General features: G+C 25.5%; 10 protein-coding genes across 10 annotated transcripts; 5 read left to right on the top strand and 5 right to left on the bottom strand.

Moving 5' to 3' along the window:
- Window positions 1-1203: 1203 nt before the first annotated feature.
- On the bottom strand, window positions 1204-2105 carry DICPUDRAFT_77635 (uncharacterized protein; the record flags this gene model as incomplete). Its single annotated transcript, XM_003286698.1, has 2 exons — window positions 1204-1854; window positions 1971-2105. 2 exons carry the CDS (start codon window positions 2103-2105, stop codon window positions 1204-1206), a joined length of 786 nt encoding a protein of 261 aa, XP_003286746.1.
- A 531-nt stretch (window positions 2106-2636) lies between these two features.
- DICPUDRAFT_150765 (uncharacterized protein) lies at window positions 2637-5567 on the top strand (the record flags this gene model as incomplete). Its single annotated transcript, XM_003286721.1, has 3 exons — window positions 2637-3237; window positions 3954-4303; window positions 4383-5567. 3 exons carry the CDS (start codon window positions 2637-2639, stop codon window positions 5565-5567), a joined length of 2136 nt encoding a protein of 711 aa, XP_003286769.1.
- Window positions 5568-5800: 233 nt separating this feature from the next.
- Window positions 5801-6919, bottom strand: DICPUDRAFT_31376 (uncharacterized protein; the record flags this gene model as incomplete). The annotated part of the gene is made up of 1 exon (XM_003286697.1): window positions 5801-6919. One exon carries the CDS (start codon window positions 6917-6919, stop codon window positions 5801-5803), a length of 1119 nt encoding a protein of 372 aa, XP_003286745.1.
- Window positions 6920-7653: 734 nt separating this feature from the next.
- Window positions 7654-9410, bottom strand: DICPUDRAFT_19579 (uncharacterized protein; the record flags this gene model as incomplete). The annotated part of the gene is made up of 2 exons (XM_003286696.1): window positions 7654-8473; window positions 9265-9410. Coding segments are annotated over 2 exons (966 nt in total), but the record flags the coding sequence as incomplete, so codon positions are not given.
- A 924-nt stretch (window positions 9411-10334) lies between these two features.
- On the top strand, window positions 10335-11365 carry DICPUDRAFT_150762 (uncharacterized protein; the record flags this gene model as incomplete). Its single annotated transcript, XM_003286720.1, has 2 exons — window positions 10335-10779; window positions 10860-11365. 2 exons carry the CDS (start codon window positions 10335-10337, stop codon window positions 11363-11365), a joined length of 951 nt encoding a protein of 316 aa, XP_003286768.1.
- Window positions 11366-13330: 1965 nt separating this feature from the next.
- DICPUDRAFT_31378 (uncharacterized protein) lies at window positions 13331-14423 on the bottom strand (the record flags this gene model as incomplete). The annotated part of the gene is made up of 2 exons (XM_003286695.1): window positions 13331-13588; window positions 13656-14423. The coding sequence occupies 2 exons, from the start codon at window positions 14421-14423 to the stop codon at window positions 13331-13333; spliced, it is 1026 nt and encodes a 341-aa protein (XP_003286743.1).
- Window positions 14424-14898: 475 nt separating this feature from the next.
- DICPUDRAFT_150759 (uncharacterized protein) lies at window positions 14899-16852 on the top strand (the record flags this gene model as incomplete). Its single annotated transcript, XM_003286719.1, has 2 exons — window positions 14899-16051; window positions 16122-16852. The coding sequence occupies 2 exons, from the start codon at window positions 14899-14901 to the stop codon at window positions 16850-16852; spliced, it is 1884 nt and encodes a 627-aa protein (XP_003286767.1).
- A 250-nt stretch (window positions 16853-17102) lies between these two features.
- On the top strand, window positions 17103-17531 carry DICPUDRAFT_77625 (uncharacterized protein; the record flags this gene model as incomplete). Its single annotated transcript, XM_003286718.1, has 1 exon — window positions 17103-17531. The coding sequence occupies one exon, from the start codon at window positions 17103-17105 to the stop codon at window positions 17529-17531; it is 429 nt and encodes a 142-aa protein (XP_003286766.1).
- A 94-nt stretch (window positions 17532-17625) lies between these two features.
- DICPUDRAFT_91792 (uncharacterized protein) lies at window positions 17626-19238 on the bottom strand. The gene has a single exon (XM_003286694.1). It carries the CDS (start codon window positions 19054-19056, stop codon window positions 17887-17889), a length of 1170 nt encoding a protein of 389 aa, XP_003286742.1. The 5' UTR covers window positions 19057-19238; the 3' UTR covers window positions 17626-17886.
- A 258-nt stretch (window positions 19239-19496) lies between these two features.
- DICPUDRAFT_46996 (uncharacterized protein) lies at window positions 19497-21203 on the top strand (the record flags this gene model as incomplete). The annotated part of the gene is made up of 3 exons (XM_003286717.1): window positions 19497-20131; window positions 20204-20268; window positions 20334-21203. Coding segments are annotated over exons 1-3 (1419 nt in total), but the record flags the coding sequence as incomplete, so codon positions are not given.
- Window positions 21204-22249: the final 1046 nt, after the last annotated feature.

Here is a 22249-nt window from a genome sequence, read left to right as displayed (position 1 = left end):
TTATATGTGAATGAAAATGTGGTATATTCCAACTATTTTTATAAATGTTATAAAGTTTTCTTTAAATTCCAATGAAATAACCCAATGATTTTAATTTTGGTACAAAGATGATGTTAAATGTTGATAGTAATATTGAATAGTGATTGTAAACTTTTTATTTTTTTATTTTTTTATTTTTTTTATGTTCTATATGGATATTTTATCCTGTGTTATTATAACTATCTATTATTAATATTACTATTACTACTCTTATGATGATCTATTGTTTAATTAATATAAAAATAAAAAGACACCATATAATAAAAATCCAATACAATATTTTTATTTCCCCACAACCCACAATAAAATTACACAAATATTTAAAAAAAGAAATTAAAAAAAAAAACCCTATTGAAAACAATTTATATACTTATTTGTTGATTTTATTATTTATTGATTTTTTTATTTTATTGATTTTTATTTTGTGATTTTTTTTTATTTTTTTTGTTTTTTTACCTTTAATAATTTTATATTGCAATAAATAATAAATAGATATATATAAATTATGTATATAGGAAAAACTGAAAATAACTAAAAAAATATAAAAAAAAAAAAATCCTTTTGTTTCAAAGGAAATTCTGATTACTATATTACAATATTTAAATTGTTACAAAGAGCTATCTCTTAATAAATTTAATATATAATTATTAAAAAAAAAAAAAAAAATAAAAAAAAAGAAAAAAAGATAGTTATAAAAAATTTTTTTAAATTTTTTTTATTTTTTATTTTTTATTTTTATTTTAATTTTTTTTTTTTTATAAAAAAATAATATTATAAAATTTTTTTTGGGGTCTCCAAAAAAGTTATAGATAGATTTTTTTTATTTGAAAAAAAAAAAAAAAAAAAAATGATTGTTAAATTTGATTATCATAATCTTTTGGTAAAGTGCCATTGTGACTGAATCAATATTTTCATTTGGATTGTTTTTGTTTTGTGCATGTGTGGTGTGGTGTTTTAATGAATAAATTTTTAAAAATTATTTTCAAATACAAACAAAAATAAAATTGAAACTAAAATAATAAATGAAGAAAGGACAAAAAAAAAAAGTAATTAAATCTGATTATATACAAATAAAGATTTTATTTATTTTTTTTATTTATTTTTTTTTTAGAATTTTTTTTTTTTTTTAAATTATTATAATAATTATTGTTTTTATTATTGGCCCTATTTTAATAAACCAACACATAAACCAACAACTACACCAATAATGATCAACAATATAATTACAAGAATGACAATTTTTTTACGATAACTGCTAGCCAAAGAATTTGCTTCCTTTAATTGAACATTGGCTTGCTCTATATCCATTGAACTGATTTGTACTTGAGTATTGGCTTGCTCAATTTGAACACCTTGTTCAACTACCAAAGCTTGAAGATCTCCGGTAATTTCTTTTATCATTACTAACTCTTTGACCAAGGTTTTAACTTCATTGTTATATTCCTCTAAAATCATTTCTTCGACTGGTTGTGCATCGGACAATGTAATTTCCAATTGTTGTAATTGCAATTCCTGTGTGGTTTGGTTACTGTATTCTTGATGTGGTTGTACAACTGGTTGCACTCTACCAGCGAACGAACCCGATCTCTTGCTATCACCTCTACTGTTAATTGACAATGATCCTGATCTACCTTTGCTTCCAATAGCATTTCTTAATTGTAAATCTATAATCTCTGTACATTCTTTTTCAAACTGCTTGCTCAATTCTTCAAATTGTGATTGTAACTTTTTAACCTTTATTCTATCATTTCTATCAAAACCATTTGAAAACTCTTTTTTTATATTATTTATTGTTTCTTTTCCTCTGCTAATTTCCTAAGAAATAAATAAATAAAAAAATAAATGAAATAAAATCAATAAATTATAATTTTTAAAACTGATCTTATTTTGGAGTTGATCTATTTTATTATTTTATTATTTTAAAAACATACTTGTTTAATTAAATCCCTATATCCAACATTATCTTTATCTCCTCCAATGTGCGATTTCTTATTTTTTATGTTTTGTGTTATGTCATTTAATTGATTTAAAAGTGAACCGATTTGATCAAATCTTTTATTTGACATTCTATTTATTTATATATATATAATAGAAATAATATATTTATATAGATATATAAATTTATATTTAAAATAAAAGAAAAGAAAAGAAAGGAAAAAAAAAAATATGTGCAATAATGCAAAAATATCTAAATAACCGTTTTTTTTTTTTTTTTTTTTTTTTTTCTCTTAAAACCAAAAAAGCATTTTTTTTCATTTTTTTTTTTTTTTTTTTTTTTTTTTTATTTGTATGATTGTTTAATCACGTGATTTTCATTGTGTATAATTTTATCTACTTTCTTTAAAAACTGAAGTTAGTGAACCTATATTAAATAGTTACAATTGATTTGGTGTTTAGAAATTAGTATTGTAATTCAAAATCAAAAAATATCATTTCTAAATATGTCAATTTCTATTTAAAATAAATTAAAAAAATTTGAATTTAATTTTTTTTTTTTTTTTTTTTTTTTTTTCAATAATTTTATAACAATTTTTTTTTTTTTTTTTTTTATTATTTTAAAAAAAAATTAATATTAATAATTTCATTTTTGTTATTATATGGATTATAGTTTGGTACAAGCTATTAAATTTGGTCATATTCAAATCGTTAAAAATCATGATATCGAAAGTTTAAACAACTCAAGAGGATTATCAGGAGAAAGTTATTTACATTTAGGTGTAGCATCAGGAAATGAAGCGATAGTTAGATATTTAATTAAAATTTTAGGAGATGTAGATTTAATGACCATTAAAGACCACGAAGAATTAACACCACTACATTGGGCATGTTTGGAAGGTAAGCATTTAGCGTTGGGTGCAATTTTGGAACACTCTAAAAGAATCGGCAGATTGGAAGCAATTTTAAACTCTAGAGATGTTAGTGGAGAATCACCGTTATATCTCTGTTGTTTAAATGGTTTCTATAATGGCGCTAAGATCCTATTAGAACAACCTTCAATAGATATAAACATACAATCGAACAATGGCAATACTCCGCTTCATATCGCAGTTATCAACGGTCACATGAATTGTATCGAATTATTAATTCAAAGGGGCTCACTTTATAATATCAAAAATAATAATAATCAAACTTCAAAAGAACTGTGGTTGAAATCATCACTATCAAATAATAATAGTTATTTATTTTATTCAAAAAATGGTAATTATATAAATAGACAAAATTGGGTGGATTAAATAAATATATTTATATTAATATATTAATTTTTTTTTTTTTCTCATTCCAGAATTAATTGAAATGATTGAAGATCTAAATAAAAAATTAAAAAACCAAATTACAAATCAACAACCACCACAACCACAACCACCACAACCACAAGATGGCATTTGCAAAAATTGCAGAAATAATATAAATTTAATAACTTTGCAAGATTCAAAAAAAATTATAAACGATTCTATTGAGCAATTTAAACATTCACTAATAGATTCTTTAGAAAAAAATATGTTAAATAAAAAATAAATAATTATAATAAAATATCTCAACAAAATAAATTTTATTTTTTTTACATTAATTCGATTTGTAATAAAGAAAAAATGAAAAAAATTTTTACGTGTAGTTTTTAAAAATTTTACATAATTTTATAAAATAATTTTCCTTTTTTTTATTTTTTATTTTTTTATTTTTTTATTTTTTTTGTAATTTAAAAATAATTAAATTATTTTTTTATGATATTTATTTTATTGAATTAATTATTTTTATGGTTTATATATAAATAGTTGTCTTTACTATAATTTATATTAATATATTTATAAATTTTTTTTTTGTGTGTGTAAAAAAAAAAATGGTTAAAAATTCAATAACAATTTTTTTATTTTTATTTTTTTTTAATTTTTCAGATTCATTAAAATTTATTTTAGACGATAAAAAAAACGATTTTTTAAATTTTAATACTCACTACAAAAATAATTATAATCATGATGATACTATTATAAATGCAGATAGCGGTAACGATAATGATTATTATATAGGTGCAGTCTTGGAATATTCACCAAGAATATATAACTACAGAGATCCAAACGAAACACCATTAGCATATGTTTTAGGCAATGTTAAAGAATATGACGAGTATGCAAGACAAGCAGCAAGTCAAGGTGCACAAATTATAGTATTCCCAGAATATGGTTTGTTGGGTGGGGCCTTTGCAACAAGAGATGGAGTTTTTCCATACCTTGAAATTATACCAGATCCATCAGAATCCTCATCACCTGTAAGTAGTCTTTATGAATCATTTTTAATATTATAATTTACTAATGTTTTTAATTAATTTATGTATTTTATATATCTAGATAATACCATGTAATGGTGATGAGTTTTTAAATAGAACTATTTTGCAGGCATTAAGTTGTATTGCAATCAAAAATAAAATTGTTATGGTCGTTGATATGGGCGATTTGCAATATTGCAATAATGAAACTGACAGTAATTGCCCATCAGATGGTAGATTCCAGTACAATACACAAGTTGCATTTTCACAAAAGGGTGAGATATTGGCAAAATATCATAAATCGCATTTATACGGCGAGTCTTATTTTAATCCATCGATTCCACCCAAACCAGTAGTATTTACAACAGATTTTAATGTCACATTTGGTATGCTTATTTGTTTTGATATTTTATTTCAAGAGCCACAGCAACAATTAATTCAAAATTATAGTATTAAAAATTTGGTGTACTCCACCGAATGGGTAAATGTAAATTATGCATATGCTCGTGAAATCCAACAATCTTGGTCAAAGTTAAATAATGCAAACGTTTTAGCAGCCAATATTGGTTCAACTTCTTTGGTTAGTGGTTCTGGCATCTATTCCAATGGTAATTTCCTTTCATCATTTTTAAATCCAACCACTAAACCCGAAAACAAGTTATTGGTTTCAAGAATCCCAAAAGACCCATCTATTCAAGCACCTAGCGTTAATCGTAAAGAGTCAGGAGTTCCAAAAGACCCATCTATTCAAGCATCAAGCGTTAATTATAAAGAGTCAAATTACCAAGCTTTTAAACATGAGTCATTTGGTAGTAGTGTAGAAACCCCAACCAGTATTAATGCCACAATTGTACCATTTACAATCGAACCTAACCAAGTTAATCAATCAATTACAAGTATAAATAATAACTTTACATGTAATTTCATCTACTCAACATCCTCCAATGTCGAATCTGGTCAGTTATACTCTTTAATTAGTTTTAGTGGCTTTTTTAATGGATTTTTTTATGCTCAATTATGCTCTGCCTCCAGATGTGGTTCAAACGATCCTGAATCTTGTTTCGATAATGTTTTCGAATCTCAATCAATTTTTGAAAATGCATCAATAGATGGAAATTTTTACGACGATTATAGAATTTATCCAACTGTGACTACATATCCTTTAACCGAAAACTATTTAAAAAATTATAATTTGGGCGATTATTCATTAAATATTTCAGATATTAAAGAATATTTTGTTGGTATGAGTTTATTTGCCATCCAGTAAACAAAGAATTAAATAAAAATAAAATTTTTTTCTGTTAAAAATTATAACGAAAAATTTTATTAAATATTAAAATAATTAAATAACCTGTTTGATAATTTTGAATTTTAAAATAAGGTATAATTTATACCAAATTATTTTAATATAGGGTCAACATACATTTTCGGGGAAATGTATATGATCTTTTTTATTAATTTATTTTTTATTTTTTATTTTTTTAAAATAAAATTAATTATTTATAAACGATCATTTTTTTTTGTGACTGTTAATCTCCATAATTTATTTTCGAATATGCTTGGTTGGAATTCACTTGATGCACCACTAAAGATCCAGAATTCGTGATTTCCATAAGCATCATTACGTGAGAAATAATATGAACCTATTGGTGTTGGTGGTTTAATTGCATTATTATTTTCGTCGAGTAATGCTGAGGCTGAAACAAATTCCCATGATTTTGTTTTGAATTGGTATTTCCATAAATCAATAAAGTTTTTGCTATTATAGTCGGATCCACCAATCATATAAAGTACATCTTTGTTACAGTATACGAATTTGCCGTTATCACGTAATCCTGGAGTTACATTGGTTGAGTTCATATGCTGGGTCCAAGTTGAATTTTCCAAATTAAATTCCCATAAATCTTCTAAATAGTTAGTTGGTGCGAATGAAGATGTACCATTGGAGTCTTTAGTATAACCACCATAAGTAAATAATGAGTTTCTTTCTTTATTATAGCATAAGTGATGATGACCTCTTGGAGTTGGGATACATTGATCTTTGCATTTATCACAGTTAACGGTTACATTTTTCCAACCTTTAATATCTTCATAAACAATGACGTTTGTTTGAATAGCTCCTGGTTTGTTAATGAATGATGACATTGTTGATGAAGTTCCAGCATATGCATATGCTTTGTTACCTACAACTTTAGCTTCAGTTGATCTATTGGCTAATTGTTGTTGCTCAGGAGTTTGGTAAATTTGGTACCATTTACTTTCCATAACATTGTAGGCAAAGGTATCATTGAATGTTAAATCTTTACCACGTCTGAATGGACCACGACCCCCGGATAAATAAACATACTTTCCATTTTCATCACCCCATAACATTGCTTCTGCTCTTGGTGCTGGAGTATCACTACCCAACAAGTTTGTCCATACTAATGTTTTTAAGTCTAATACCGAAAATGTTGGATTTGCCTCATCTTCAGGATATGAACCGTTTAATCCACCAAAGATATAGAATTTATCTGTTTTATCATTATAGTAGCTTGAACCGTCCCATTGGCCACCATCGACTGTTTTGTTATTTACAATCTTTGTGAAAGGTATGTCACCTTTTTGATCAACGGACATCCATAATGATTGTTTTGATAAAATATTTTCTTTTGCGTATGTGAAACCTAATAAGGTAACAAGTAAAAATATAAGGTATAGTTTTTGCATTGTTTGTATTTATTAACGACCTTATTTTTTTTTTATTTTTTTTTATATTTTTTTTTTTAATGTGAAGATATAAAAAAAAAAATTAAAAAAAAAAACAAAAAAAAAAAAAAAAAAAAAAAATTATATCTGACATATGATTTACAAAACTGTGTAAAAAAATAAATTTCTTAAATTTTTTTAATTTCTTTTTTTTTTTTTTTGACCAAGATTTTTTTTAATTATACGTAAAGTCGTTTATTTGTTGTGTTTTTTTTTTTTTATGTTTTTTGTATTAAACTTTCCTCCATTCAAATTGAATGGTAAGGACAAAAATCCGTGATTAAGGTTAAAAAAAAAAAAAAGTATAGATGATTTATGGATTTAAATTTTATTTAAAGCTCCCTTCTACTTATTTTGAAGGTTAGGAACCTTTGCGTTTAACTTAAAGTCAAATTTTTTTTTTTTTTTTAAAAGTGAAGATAATGATACCTAAAGTCATGTAATTTTATTTTTATTTTTTTAATATTAGAATTTAAACACATTTATCAATTTGTGTGTGATTCTGAAAACCTATGAAAAGAAAAATCAAAAACAGAGGTAGTTTTTTTTAAGTGAATGTAATGTAGATTTTACTCGATTATGAATAATGTTCCGGGTGAAACTACTTGGTTAAAACCACCACCGAATGTGAGTGTTGTGAGACTATTTGGTAATGTGCCAGGTGGAATCACTTGGTAAAAACCATCACCGAATGTGAGTGTTGTGAGACTATTTGGTAATGAGCCGGGGTTGATTATTTGGTTAAAATCAAAACCGAATCTGAGTGTTTTGAGACTATTTGGTAATGTGCCGGGTTTAATTACTTGGTTAAAATCTTCACCGAATGTGAGTGTTTTGAGACTATTTGGTAATGTACCGGGTAGAACTACTTGGTTAAAACTACGACCAAATGTGAGTGTTGTGAGACTATTTGGTAATGTACCGGGTCTAATTACTTGGTTAAAACCACAACCGAAAGTGAGTGTAAGACTATTTGGTAATGTGCTGGGTAGAACTACTTGGTTAAAATCAAAACCGAAAGTGAGTGTTGTGAGACTATTTGGTAATGTTCCAGGTAGAACTACTTGGTTAAAACCACCACCGAAAGTGAGTGCTATAAGACTATTTGGTAATGTGCCAGGTAGAACTACTTGGTTATAGCCGAAAGTGAGTGTTGTAAGACTATTTGGTAATGTCCCAGGTGGAACTACTTGTTTAAAACCACCACCGAAATTGAGTGTTGTGAGACTATTTGGTAGTATGCTGGGTAGAATTACTTGGTTAAAATCAAAACCGAAAGTGAGTGTTGTGAGACTATTTGGTAATGAGCCAGTTGAAACTTCTTGGTTAAAATTATGACCGAAAGTGAGTGTTGTGAGACTATTTGGTAATGAGCCAGGTGAAACTTCTTGGTTAAAATTATGACCGAAAGTGAGGGTTGTGAGACTATTTGGTAATGAGCCTAGTGAAAATTTCTTATTAAAATAATGACAGAAAGTGAGTGTTTTGAGACTATTTGGTAATGTGTTGGGTAGAACTTGGTTAAAATAATAACCGAAAGTGAGTGTTGTGAGATTATTTGGTAATGTGCCGGGTAGAATTTCTTGATTAAAACAATGGCCGATAGTGAGTGTTGTGAGACTATTTGGTAATGAGCCGGGTGGAATTTCTTGGTCAAAACAAAAGCCGAATTTGAGTGTTGTGAGACTATTTGGTATTTAATTATTAGTCATGAACTGACCACTTTATTTATAGTTTTTTTTTAGTATTAATGTTATGTTTTTACTTTGTTTAGGAATTCATTGATTCACTTGGTGCGGACATATTGATTATTACCTTGGCTATTTTTTCTGTGGTAGTCAGAGCCAGCTTCTGTTCATATAAGCCGGGACCACTAAGATCAGTATTACAATCTTTGTGGTTTGGTCTAGTCTGTGTTATACCTGCAATGCATTCTGATTGATGAGACCGGACCGGGTATCGTTTAACGATTCATACCATTTAAAATGGCAGAGTTCTGAATTTGGGTGGATATCAGGATCCAGATGTTTTTTTACGGTGTTACTCCTCACCTTGGTAATGTGCCAGGTAGAATTACTTGGTTAAAATCATAACCCATCGAGAGGGTAGTAATTGTATTTGGTAAAGTTGTTGGTAACTTATTAAAACAATTCAAATATAAATTTGTCAAAAAAGGTGGAAATTCATTTCCATCTGGTAGTCGATTACCACTCCACCTAAGTGTTGTTATATATGATTTATCTTTAAACTGGTCATAACCTTTTATATCAAGATCTGCAACACTATGTTTAATAAACTTTAAAATATGTTTATGAATTTCATTTCTTAAAAATATATTATTCCAAACTATATATAACAATCTATAATAAATAGTTAAAAAGAGAAAACACTAATTAATATGCTTTTAATTAATCGATTATTTATATTTATATTTATAAATATTGTATTGTATTGTATTGTATTGTATTGTATTGTATTGTATTGTATTGTATTGTATTGTATTGTACTTACCTATCACCAATATTACTACTGTTTTTTAACTCTTCATTTACTCGAAAGCTAATTAGAGATGATAGAAGCTCTTCCATTGTTTATATAAAAAAAAAAAATAACAATCTAATTAAAAAAAAATTAAAAAAACTAAAAAAAATAAAATAATTTCAAATAAAGATTTTTTTCAAAAAAAAATTTCTATATAAAAAACCTCCAGAAATAATCATAAAAATTAAATTTTTTATAAAAAAAGTTATACTATAATCAAGGCTCTATTTTCAGAAAAGATTTCAATATTTATAACACCCATTATAGATCCAGTTTCAACACTGGTGATTCTAATGGTGAGCATGATTCAATTAACTTACCATCGTCATAGTGAATATCAAAAATATTTTATTAAGTAATACCATCCCACAACATTTATTAAGTTCAAATACTCCACCTTGGTCAAAAAGAAAACAGCTCAGGAACAATCCATATACATGAATATGTTCAAGTGCACTCGTGAAATGGTGTTTTAATATCGCTATATTTTTCAAAAAAAGGATCTCTTTTAATACAATAAACCTGGAATTAGTATAAAAACTTCAATATAAGGTTTTTTATCATATATAAATGACATTAGAATTTGGTAGTAACAAAATTTTAAAACCAAAATACATGAATTAATCCTATTCAAAATCTTACAGAAACTATAATTATTTATTAAAAAAGAGGCAAATTAAAATTATAAAAAAATTATCATAAATAAATAGTTTTACTAATAAGCTTATATTATTTCAGTTTTGAAATGCAAGAAAATTATAATTTTATTTGTTCTCCACAATTAAGACCTGTTTTAAATAATTTATATTTATCCAAAAAAAGTATAATAAAATCAGTTGAATTAAACATACAAGAAAAAAGAGAATCAATTAAAATTTTCGATATTGGCTGTTCTCATGGATACAACTCAAATATTCAATTAAACTTTTTTATTTCCATTATTAGAGATGAAATGAAATGCAACAAGTTGATTGAAATTATTCATGCAGATCAAGAAAAAAATGATTTTACCAAGCTTTTCCTTCACATAAATAACGACTTACAATCTTATTTAAAAAAATGGGACAACATTTACTATTATTCAAGGGGTTCTTCATTTATGAATCAATTGGTACCAGATAGCTCTATGGATATCATTATATCATTCTGTACTTTACATTGGGGTGACGAAAATGAACCATCACTAAAAAGTAATGACCTTTTTCCAATGTGTAAAAACACCACTCCCTAATTGACTTCTATGTTTATGAAAGATTAAAGAAAACAATAGATATTCGTTACAAAGAATTAAAAAACGGTGGTTCTTTTATTTCTAATTTATGTGCTGGTAAAACAGACGAACAATTACAAATAACTGAAGATTGTTATAGAGGTGCCAAAGACATTTTCAGAGAAATGGCAAATGAAAAAATTCTCAGTCATCAAGAGGTTTATGATATGACTCTTCCACTCATCTTTTTTAGAAAAAGTATAATCGATAGAGTTTTAGAAAATATGAATGAGGGTTTTAAACGTCAAGCAGAGAAATATGTTTTCCTTGATTGGAATCAAGAAAGTAGGGAAGCTACAACTTCAAAAAATAATGCCATTAAATATTTCGTAGACTCGACACTAGGTTACCAAGGTGGTTATATCAAGAAGGAAATTAAAGGTGATGAAAAAACTGTTAATAAAATTTATAATCAATTTTATAATAGATTTATTCATAAATTAGAATCAAATCCAAATTTTAACATTTCATTTGATATTATCTTTTTAGTTTTAAAAAAAGATTAATCAATTGTTTGATCATTAACTTTTTTAGAAAATTAAATGAATAAAAAAATAAAATCTAATTCTAAAAACAAAATCAATTTTAAAATATATTTTTATAAACTAATATCCTTTTTTTTTTTAATAATAACTTTGTAAATTTATTATTTTCTAAAATTTTATTTTTTTTTTTTTTTATTTTTTATTTTTTTAAATTTAATTATTTTTAATTATTAAAACTATTAATTATTATAATTGATTGATTAAATGACTATTTTTTTTTAAAAAAAAGGGAAGATAATTAATTAATTAAAAGCAAATGCTTTAAATTAATCAGTAAATTTTATTTAATGTTTTTAATATAAATTTTTAGATATATATCAATATGAAACTACCAGAAAAAATTCCCAAAACATGCTTTCAAATTATCCTGGATATTAGAGGATACCGTTACAACCAATTATTCAATAATATATTAAAACTCAAGGATCCAAAAGGTAGAAATACACTTTTCAGATTGCAAGCAAGATGCCTACCAAAAAATCTTCTACATAAAAGAACATGCCCAATGTGTAATATACCTATGAACAATGACCATTATGGCCATCTACTATTATTCTGTAATTCAACTCGAGAATATTTTAATATAAATTCACTAAAAGAATACCTATATGAAAGTACTGGTAAAGATAGCAGATGCAATTATAATAAAAGTACAAACACATTGATTTACCGAAAGACACCTCAATCTAAACTTGATAAATTCAATGGTGGCAGCGAATACGACTACCAAATAAACCCTCAAGATGAACCATTGCGATGGTGCTATAGAGATCTCGATTTCGATCGTTCATTTACATACATGTTGTTAACCTTTAAAAACACCGGAAAGATAAATTTCCATAAAAAAAGGACCCTACCAGGATTGAACTGGTGACCAAACGATTTGCAGTCGCATACTCTACCACTGAGCTAAGAATCCAGATGCACAAGGAATTGAAGTATAACTGCCCCCCGTCCGACCATATATATACTACTTACTGTTATGATATCGCTATATTAACGCTATGACCCTAGACTTATTAAGAGTCACTAACTGCTGTTTACTGACTACTGTTTAGTAACTACCAATTCCAGTATTTCCAACTAACTTAAGAATTAGCTTCTAGAACCAATCTCATTCAGTATAAATACCTCAAGCTCTCAGTCTAAAACTTCAGAGGTTTTTTTTTATTCTATATTATTCAATAAACTACAATTTCATTACACATATAATATTTGTTATTTGTTGTTTATTTGTTATACTTATTTTACATATATATACTTAACCATTTGTAAGCTGTATAGAGCTTCATTACAGAATTTAAGGTATGACCCCCATAAGGTTTGAACATATAAAGTAGGTTTAGTATTAATTGCTAACCACGAATTCGTTATTTAATTTTTGTTGGGTAATTTTTGTTATTTAATTTTTATATGTAGTTCATCGATAAAGTTCTGTAGCTTTCCAGGTGTATCGGTATTTTCACTCTTAATATATCTGAATTCCATATCTTGCTAAAATTCTCTAGCATGTTGACTATCTTCATTGTGTGGTGTCGCTGACAAGCTGGATCTTGGTGTTTCTTATCTTGTTGTAATGGTGGTCTTGTGGGAGTTGTTGAAGAGATATTTGGGGTTTTTTGGTCATAATTAGTACCTGGAGTTTGTTGAAGCAATTGATGTGTGTGTAAAAGGGGATGAGAGTATTGGGAGTGTAAATAAGATATCAGTAAGATAATGCTTATATTTCAATATTTCAAATGCAATAACTTGGCAAAGGTATATAATGGTGGTTGAAAGAATTATGAATTCGTTCATATGTAAAATAAATTAAGCATTTTTGGTGAAGAGCTAAATGATTTTCAGCAATAATCCTCAACCAAGACAATAAAATAGTTGGTATTTAAATTTTATTTATTATAAAACACGATTTTGTTTATTGTAATTTTACTCATCATAGGTAAAAGAGATATGAATTTTTTCTTTATAATATTTATTATAACTATAACCTTTATATGGATCCATATTGTTTTCAAGGTGACGTTCTGGAGCTTTTGGAATGCCTTCAATAGGAAAAATAGGTGTATGCCAATCAGGAGCTAAAAACAATGGTATTGAATATCTATCCCTCCCACTTTTATTATATAAAACTCTATGGTACATAGACAAATAGTTGTTTCCAGTTAAAAGTTGAAATAAGTCACCCTATTTTTAAAAATTGTTTTTATTAATATATTTATCATGATAATTAAAAAATTTACTAAACACCTACAGGATTACAGATAAATGTGTTTGGGATAGTTGGAGCATCTATATATTGGCCGTCATTTGTTTTAAGCTGAAGACCACCAATGTCATCTTGTTTAAGAATTGTCATAAAGCAATAATCTGTATGGTTATCAATACCCCACTTATCTTTAGAATCTAAATCAGGTTCACAATCAAAGGATGGATATTTGAGTAGAGCTAACATTGATGATGGGTTCTTCATATAGTTTGATTCTATATAGTTTTCTGATAAACCAAGCGAGATTGATACCAAACTTATTAAATTCAAACCCAATTTTTTTACTGCTCTTATATAGTTTTCTACATTTTCTTTAAAACCTACTATACCATAAATTTCTTCTTCTTCATGAGATGGGAAAATGGATGTTTCATTAGAGCAATCTCTACTCTCCTCTTTTTGAATATGCAAAAATGAACCTTCTTTATAATCATATATTCCATTTGTATGTTGCTCTGCTAATCTAAAATAACCCAATGTATCATGTCTACTTGATGACTTTTTCCACTTTAATTTGACTTCTAATGGCAAAGAAAGAAATTTTCTTTGTAATTCATCCACTCTGTTTATTAATTCTTGGTCTATACAGTCTTCATAGTTTTTAATGTAAAAAAAACCAAATGTTCTACAAGCATCAAAAATTTCCTTTGATAGTTGTTCTCTAAAACTATCATTATTAATATTTTTAATATCAATAACTGGTATTTGAATATTATTGTTTTTATTAGGATTTTCTTTTAATATATTTTCCATTTTTTAGAGTAATAAAAAAGATAACAAAATAAATTTTTTTAAAAAAAATAAATATGATATATAAAATAATTACATTTTACTAAATATAAATTAAAATTTAATAATAAAAATTATTTAAATAAATTATTATATAACTGTTAATAAAAAAAAAAGTATAGATTTTTATTTGTATAAATAAATCTATAGTTTTTAAAGATATTTATTTTAAATATCTATATTCCTAATATATAAACTATATAAGTTATTTATTTTTGAAGGAAAAAAATTATTGAATAAAAATTATAGATTATTGTTATATGAATCAACACACCCCCCAATTTTTTTTAATAGAATAATTTATGTAAATTAAAAAAAACTCATTGTAAAAATAATTTATTTTTATTGGTGGGGGTAAATTATTATTTTTTTAATTAAAAAAAATGAATATATAAAATGTTATAGATGTCATATTAGTTTATTTTCAAATTATAATAGAATGGGTATTACAGGTTATATAAATTATAATGAAAAAAATGAAGGAAGTGATAAAATAATAATAGATATGACTGAAAAAATAATTAAAAGAGGACCTGATGGAACAAAATATTATCACTCAAAAGCATTCAATATACATTTTGGTAATACACTGTTGAAAACTAAAAAAGAAAATTATGCACCACAATTGCTTGTATATAAAAATGAAGAAAATCATTTAATTATTAATTTCGATGGTGAATTGTACAACAATATAGAACTGGTTCATTCTCTATCAAAAAAGGGTTACAATTTAAATGAAAATAGTTCCGATGTTGAAATTATTTTGGCAAGTTGGTTAGAGTTTAAATATGAGGTGTTTTCAAATCTAAATGGAGTTTTCTCAATATCTATTTTCGATGAAATCAAAAAACAACTAGTGTTGGTTAGAGATCACATCGGTAACAAACCTCTCTATTATTGTAAATCAAAAAGCAATGGTGGTTCATTTTTATTCACAAGTGAAATCAAATCTCTCTTTGTAGATAATTTAATCGAGGCACAAGTAAGCCTAGAAACTTTAAAAGAACTTTTTATAAATGGCCCTATTCAAACACCAGGAACTACAATTTATGTTGATATCTATTCATTGAAGCATGGATGCTACTTAGAAATAGACTCAAACTTCAACATCAAAGAAACCTGTTATTGGAAATTAAAATCACTTCCTCTTACAGATAATTTAGAACAAATAACTTATAAAATTGACTATCTACTATACAACTCTTTGGTTAAAAGATTAAAAAGAGATAATATAGACGAGCCAATTGTATCAATGTTATCTGGTGGTTTAGACTCATCTGGCTTAGTATCAATGATATATCATAACAACTATATTATCGATAAAGAATTTAAAATTAATACCTATTCAGTCAATCAAGACAACGATGAAAATAAAGATCACCATTGTACAACTTCTGATGAATACTGGGCTGAGAAAGTTTCAAAATATTTTTCTACCAATCATGAAACAATAGATATTGACTGTGATGATTTAATTCAAGATCTATTAGAACCAATGCGTAACAATGACTATCCAACAGTTGGTGAAATGGAATCATCATTAAACCCAGTTTACAGAAAATTGAAACAACACTCTAATGTTGTGATATCAGGTAACTATTACATATTTTTAGAAAGATAAAATAAAGTATTAGTATTAATCAATTTTTTTATTGTAAATAGGTGAAGGATCTGATGAAATTTTTGCAGGATATAGCAGTTATTATAAAAAAGAAAATTTATTACAAATGGACTATTTCCCATGGATAAAAGACGAATGGAACTTTCATTTATTGTTGAAAGAAGAAATTAAAAAAGAAATCAATGTAGATGAATTTATAAAAACCAAATTTAATGAAGCTCTAAATGAACTAACAATTGATCAAGACGAGCTTCATGGATTAAGTGGTGAAGATAAAGAAATTAAGATAAAGGAAAAACAACTAAACTATTTATTAATATCCAATTTTTTACCATATCTATTAAATAGATGCGATAGCAATAGTATTGGTGCCCATGCAATTCAGGTTAGAAATCCATTTTTAGATGTTGGCCTTATAGAATATGTCTTTAATATACCATATGAAGTTAAATCTATTGACAACTATGAAAAAGGTTTATTAAGAAGGGTATTCTCTAAATATTTACCAAATGATGTTTGTTACAGAAAGAAACAATCCTATCCAAGTATAAAAGAATCAAAGTACACAACCTACATCAACGACTATATGCTTAAAATATTAGATAGCAATTCAAATTCACCCATTTTAAAATTTGTTGACAAGGATCAAATTTTAAAAATGATAAAAGATGAACATAGCCAAATAAAATTTCCAGTTACAAGAATGTTAATGGAATTCATGATCCAATTTCACCATTGGTTCAAAGATTATAACATTAAGCTAATTAAATAATGAATTCAAAAATTAAATTAAATAATTAAAATGGAACTTTAATAATAAAAAAAAAAATTATTAATATAAATAAAAAAAAATAAAAATTTTTCGTTTTTGCAAAAACTTTTTTTTTATTTTTTTAATTTTTTTATAAATTTTTTTTTTTTTTTTTTTTTTAATCATTTTCATATTATTTTATTTTTATTAATATATAAAACAGTATTTAATAAACTATTAAAAAGTTTTTTAAAGACTATATAATAATAAAATGATCAGATCACTTTCAAAAAAAAATCAAGTCGATTTAGTTAAAGAATTTGTTCAACCAATTCTTTATAGAAACAATCCATTATTAACTATCGACGAAAATGCTAAAGACAATAGACCAAATCCAAAATCAAAATTTATAGAATTAAAGGAAGAACTTGGATTAAAACCAATGGAATATAATAAAGAAGATTTAGAAATCAGTCATGATACTTTAAGAACTGTAAAAACCAAAATCATAGCTATGCCATTTGATTTTAGCCGTGATGTTTACTATAAAAATAAAAGATCAACTAGAAAGAAATTCCAAACTAAAACTGCCCATCTTAGAGAATTTGGTGCAAACCCAACTATTTTCCCAGAATCAATGTTTAGAGATTATTATATGCAACCAATTCCATTAGAAAAAGTTCAAGAAGGAAATAAATAAATAAATAATAATTAAATAATAAAAAAAAAAATTAATAAAAAAATAGTATAAAAGATAATATATAAAAAAAAGGGTGTAATTTAATTATTATTTTGCAAAAAAAAAGAAAAAAGAAAAAAGATTTTATAATTTTTTATTATATATAACACAGGTTTAAATTTTAGATGTATACAAAAAGGATGAGTTTATAAATTGCTATTGTTTTTTTTTGGTGTGGATTTTCTTATTTTATATTTTTTTTTTTTGAGAGGTTGTGAATTGGTTAAATTTGTAAGATATTGTTGTTTTATATAATATATAATAGATACTTTTTAGATATCGCGATATTATTTTATATTGAAACTATGGAACAAAATTAATTTAATTTTGATAAATTGTTTTTCATTTTGGTATATTTATCTAATTCAGATTGTACAGATTCTTTTTGTTTTAAAAGAGCTTGTTCGAAAACATTGATTTTTTGGCCACTTTCCATTTTTTTCTCTACGGCTGCTATCTTTTCGCTTCTTTCTTGATAAAATACGAGTTGCTTTTCAATCTTTTCTAATAAACCCATGTCACCACTTTCATTATTTACTTTGGCTACAGAGTATGGATTATTGATTTGTTGTTGTGGTTGTTGGTATTGATTCTGTTGTCTATTATCATATAAACCAACACCTTCTGAGAATTGATTTGATAAGCTGATTAAATCATTATCATTGCTATTATATCTATTATTTGATCTATTATTATTGTTATTATAATTGTTATTGTTATTATATCTATTATTGTTGTTATATCTATTGTTACTATTATTATTATTATTATTGTATCTGTTATTGTTATAATTATTATTATAATTTTTATTGTTATTATTATTATAACCGTTAAAATAGCTCTTTGGTTGTTGTTGTTGTTGTTGTTGTTGTGGTGGTGATGGTTGATAATGTTGTTGTGGTTGCTGGTAATATGATGGTTGATCATTCATATTTTTGAGATAATTATTGATAGTGGTACTAAAGTCTTCATTGTCATCATACTCTTCATCTCCATAATCATAGTAATCTTCATCATCTTCGCCACAATAAAAATCTGCAAACTCGCTGGCATCACTCTTGATATTTTGAATGGATTGAGTAACGGTAGTAGTTGAAGTAGTTGTGGTACTGGTGGATACAACATATGGGGTTTCTTGTGGCTTGGCCTCTCTAATGGTATCTGGGTCAATATCTTCATAACTATCTGGAACATTTTGAACTAAATCTTGTTGATTGTCATTAGGAGATAAATCAATTTCGGAATTTTTATTAAATGGTGAACCTTGATTGGCTTTGGACTGTTCAAGTGTATCATTGTATTTGTTAACTGATGAAAGAATACCTCTTAATGGCGATGTTTGATTTTGTTGATCTTCACTTCTTTTTTGTGGAATGACATATGGTTTTTTTTCTTCCTCTGGCACAAATCCTTCTTTCACTTTAATATCTTTTCTCCAAGTTCCATCTGCCCTTTGGGTACCTTTAATGACTGTATGATTTGACATATTTTGCTGGAGTTAATTGTTTTTTTAGATAGTGAAGTTGGATACGGATAAAATAGAAAATTAATTATTTGTTGAAAAAATAATATGGAAAAAAAAAAAAAAATTTTAAAAAAATAAAGACTCTCTATATAAATATATTGTTATAACTAGTAAAGTAATTTAGAACTGACACAAACCAAAATTTATTAAATTATTATAATTTAGAATTATTATTTTTATTTTTAAATTAATAAAAAAAAAAAAAAAAAATTTTTAAAATAATTTTAAAAGTTTTAAAAATTTTTTTTTTAATAAATTTTTTTTTTTTTTTTTTTATGGGGATTTTAAAAAATTTTTTTTTTTTTTTTTTTTTTTTTTTTTTTTTTTTAATTTTTTATTTAAATTTATTAAAATTTTTTTAAAAAATTTTATTTATTTTAATTTAAATTAATAACTATAAACTTATTATAAGCAAATATATATATATATGTATAAAATAAATATATAAATAAATTAAATAAATAAAATAAAATAATATAATATAATTTTAGTGCATAATAACTTTATTCTTTATATAAAAATAATAATATAACGAATAAAAAATATAAAAATGTATAGTAATATGGATAATTCGAATAATATAAATAATATAAATAGTAATAATATGCACAATTCGACAGGAATGCATCCAATGATGCATAGTAGCGATCCAACTAATTTTTTCCACCACCAACATCCATTAAATCACTCTTATGGAGGATACCCATTTATGCATGGTGGAATGCCACCAGTACCACCACCAATGTTCCATCCAAATCCATTTATGTATGGACCACCACCACCATCACAACCACATCACATCCACTCACATTTAAATAGCTCAGCTGAAGCAATAATGTTACAGCATCAACAAATGCTACACGAACAACATATGCTACAACAACAACAACAACAACAACAGCAAGACCAACAATACCAACAACAGCAGCAACTCCATCAACCACAAAAACAGACAGAAAATACTCAAGATGATAAACCAAAACCACCAACTTTAAATGAAATTTTTGATGATTTATCTTCAAGATTTGTTTTAAATGTAATTTTACTTTCACACACTTCAAAATTTATAAACCAAACCAAAACTAATATTACTATTTCTTCTTAAAAGATACCAGCAGAGGAGCTATCGTCCTTTGAACGTTTACTTTTTCAAATTGAAGCAGCATATTGGTTGTAAGTTTCTTTAGATTTTCATTCTTAAACTTTAAAAACTAATTAGGTTTTTAATTTTTATTTAGCTATGATGATTTTTATAGAGAAGATTTTCCACAATTACCAAAATACTCAATGGCCGAATTTACAAAGAATTTTTTCAGTAATTGCCCAATTTTAAAACATCACCAAACATCAGTCGAAGAGATTTTAAAGAGTTTTTCAGATTATAAAACAAAGGTTCCTGTATTTGGTGCAATTATTTTAAATCAAGATTTAGATAAAGCATTGTTTGTAAGAGGGTATGGTAGCAATAATAGTTGGGGTTTTCCAAAAGGCAAAGTTAATAAAGATGAATCAGATGCTGACTGTGCAGTGCGTGAAGTTTTTGAAGAGACATCATTTGATATTGCACCCTATTTGAACGAACGTCATTTTATCGAATTAAATATTAAAGAGCAAAAAATAAAACTATATATTGTTGCAGGTGTACCAGAACCAACTCAATTCTATCCACGTACTAGAAAGGAAATTGGTAAAATTGAATGGGTATTAATTGATGATCTTCCAACTATTGGTGGAAAAAAAACAAGTGGCTCAAAAGAACGTAACTTTTATAGGTCATTTCCTTTCTTTAATCGTCTACGTAAATGGGTACAATTGCGTAAACTTAAATATCCAAAAGAATTATATGCAACTACACCAATTAGTAATCCAAATAATCAAAATCAATTAAACAATAGTAATAATGGAATTCCAACTCAACAGCAACAGCAACAGGTCTCCACTCCAAAAAATAATAAAAACCTAGCTCCACCAAATCAATACTCTCCATATCCAATGTCACCACCAACATCACCCAGAGATCAACAACAACAACCACAACAACAACAACAACAACAACCAATTACTCAGCCACAACCACAACTACAACAACCAATTCAAATTTTAAAACCAAAAAGAAATCAAAATAAACAACAACAAGTTCAAAATCAACAAAATAATCTTTTAGCAAGTTTTAAAGAGCAATTTAACAAACAAAAAAATCAACCAAATGTTTATCCTGTAATTCCAGATAACTATATCAATACTCGATTTAACATGACAAGTTTTAATAAAGATGAATTGGTCAATCATTTTAAAAACTAAAATTATATATTTTATCAAAACTTTTTATATTTTTTTTTTTTTTTTCCCAGATATTATTAAAAAAAACAATTTAAAAAAAAAAAAATATAATTAAATATAATATAGATATTTTTTTTTTTTCTTTTCTTTTATTTTTTTTTTTCTTCAAATTCCCACTATAATTGCGCCCACAACCACTGCTCAATCACGTTTTTTTCGAACAAGTTGCCCTTTTTAAAAATCAATATCTCATTGAGATATAAATAATTTCATTTTATTTTTCTTTACCATTAAAAAAATTTTAATTTAGAAAAATAATTAATATCAATTTTTTTTTTCAGTTGGAAATTTAATATTATTTATCATTATAACTATAGAGTTTTGTCCCAAGACAAATTATTTTTTTTAAAATTTAAAAAAACTATCACCATTTTGTGCAAGGCTCAATAGAAATTATGATAAAATAAAATAAAATAAAAAAAAAAAATTAAAATAAAAAAATAAAAAACTAAAAAAAAAATAATTTATCGGTTTTTTTTTTTTTTAATTTTTTTTTTATTTGATAAAAGAATCAAAAACACTTCAAAAAAAAAAAAAAAAGATGGTGACCCTACTTTCTTTTTTTAGACCTTTTTTTTTTTTTTTTTTTTTAAAGGGGGTTTCAAAAAAAAACATTTTTTTTTTTTATTTTCAAAAAAAAAAATTTCCTTTTTTATTTTTTTCACATTTTTGGAACGGTTGGTTGAAATATTACCCTATTTTCGGTGCATGGGAACCCAATGGTAAGTCCAAACCCTGTGAGTGGATGGTTAATGAAGCAAATATTATAGTACGAATAGATGATGGTATTACAATTCTTTTAAGTGGAAGGTTA

Source organism: Dictyostelium purpureum, assembly GCF_000190715.1.
Source record: "Dictyostelium purpureum unplaced genomic scaffold DICPUscaffold_78, whole genome shotgun sequence".
In the NCBI taxonomy this organism is placed as follows: domain Eukaryota; phylum Evosea; class Eumycetozoa; order Dictyosteliales; family Dictyosteliaceae; genus Dictyostelium; species Dictyostelium purpureum.
This window is presented reverse-complemented; position numbering and strand designations above follow the sequence as displayed.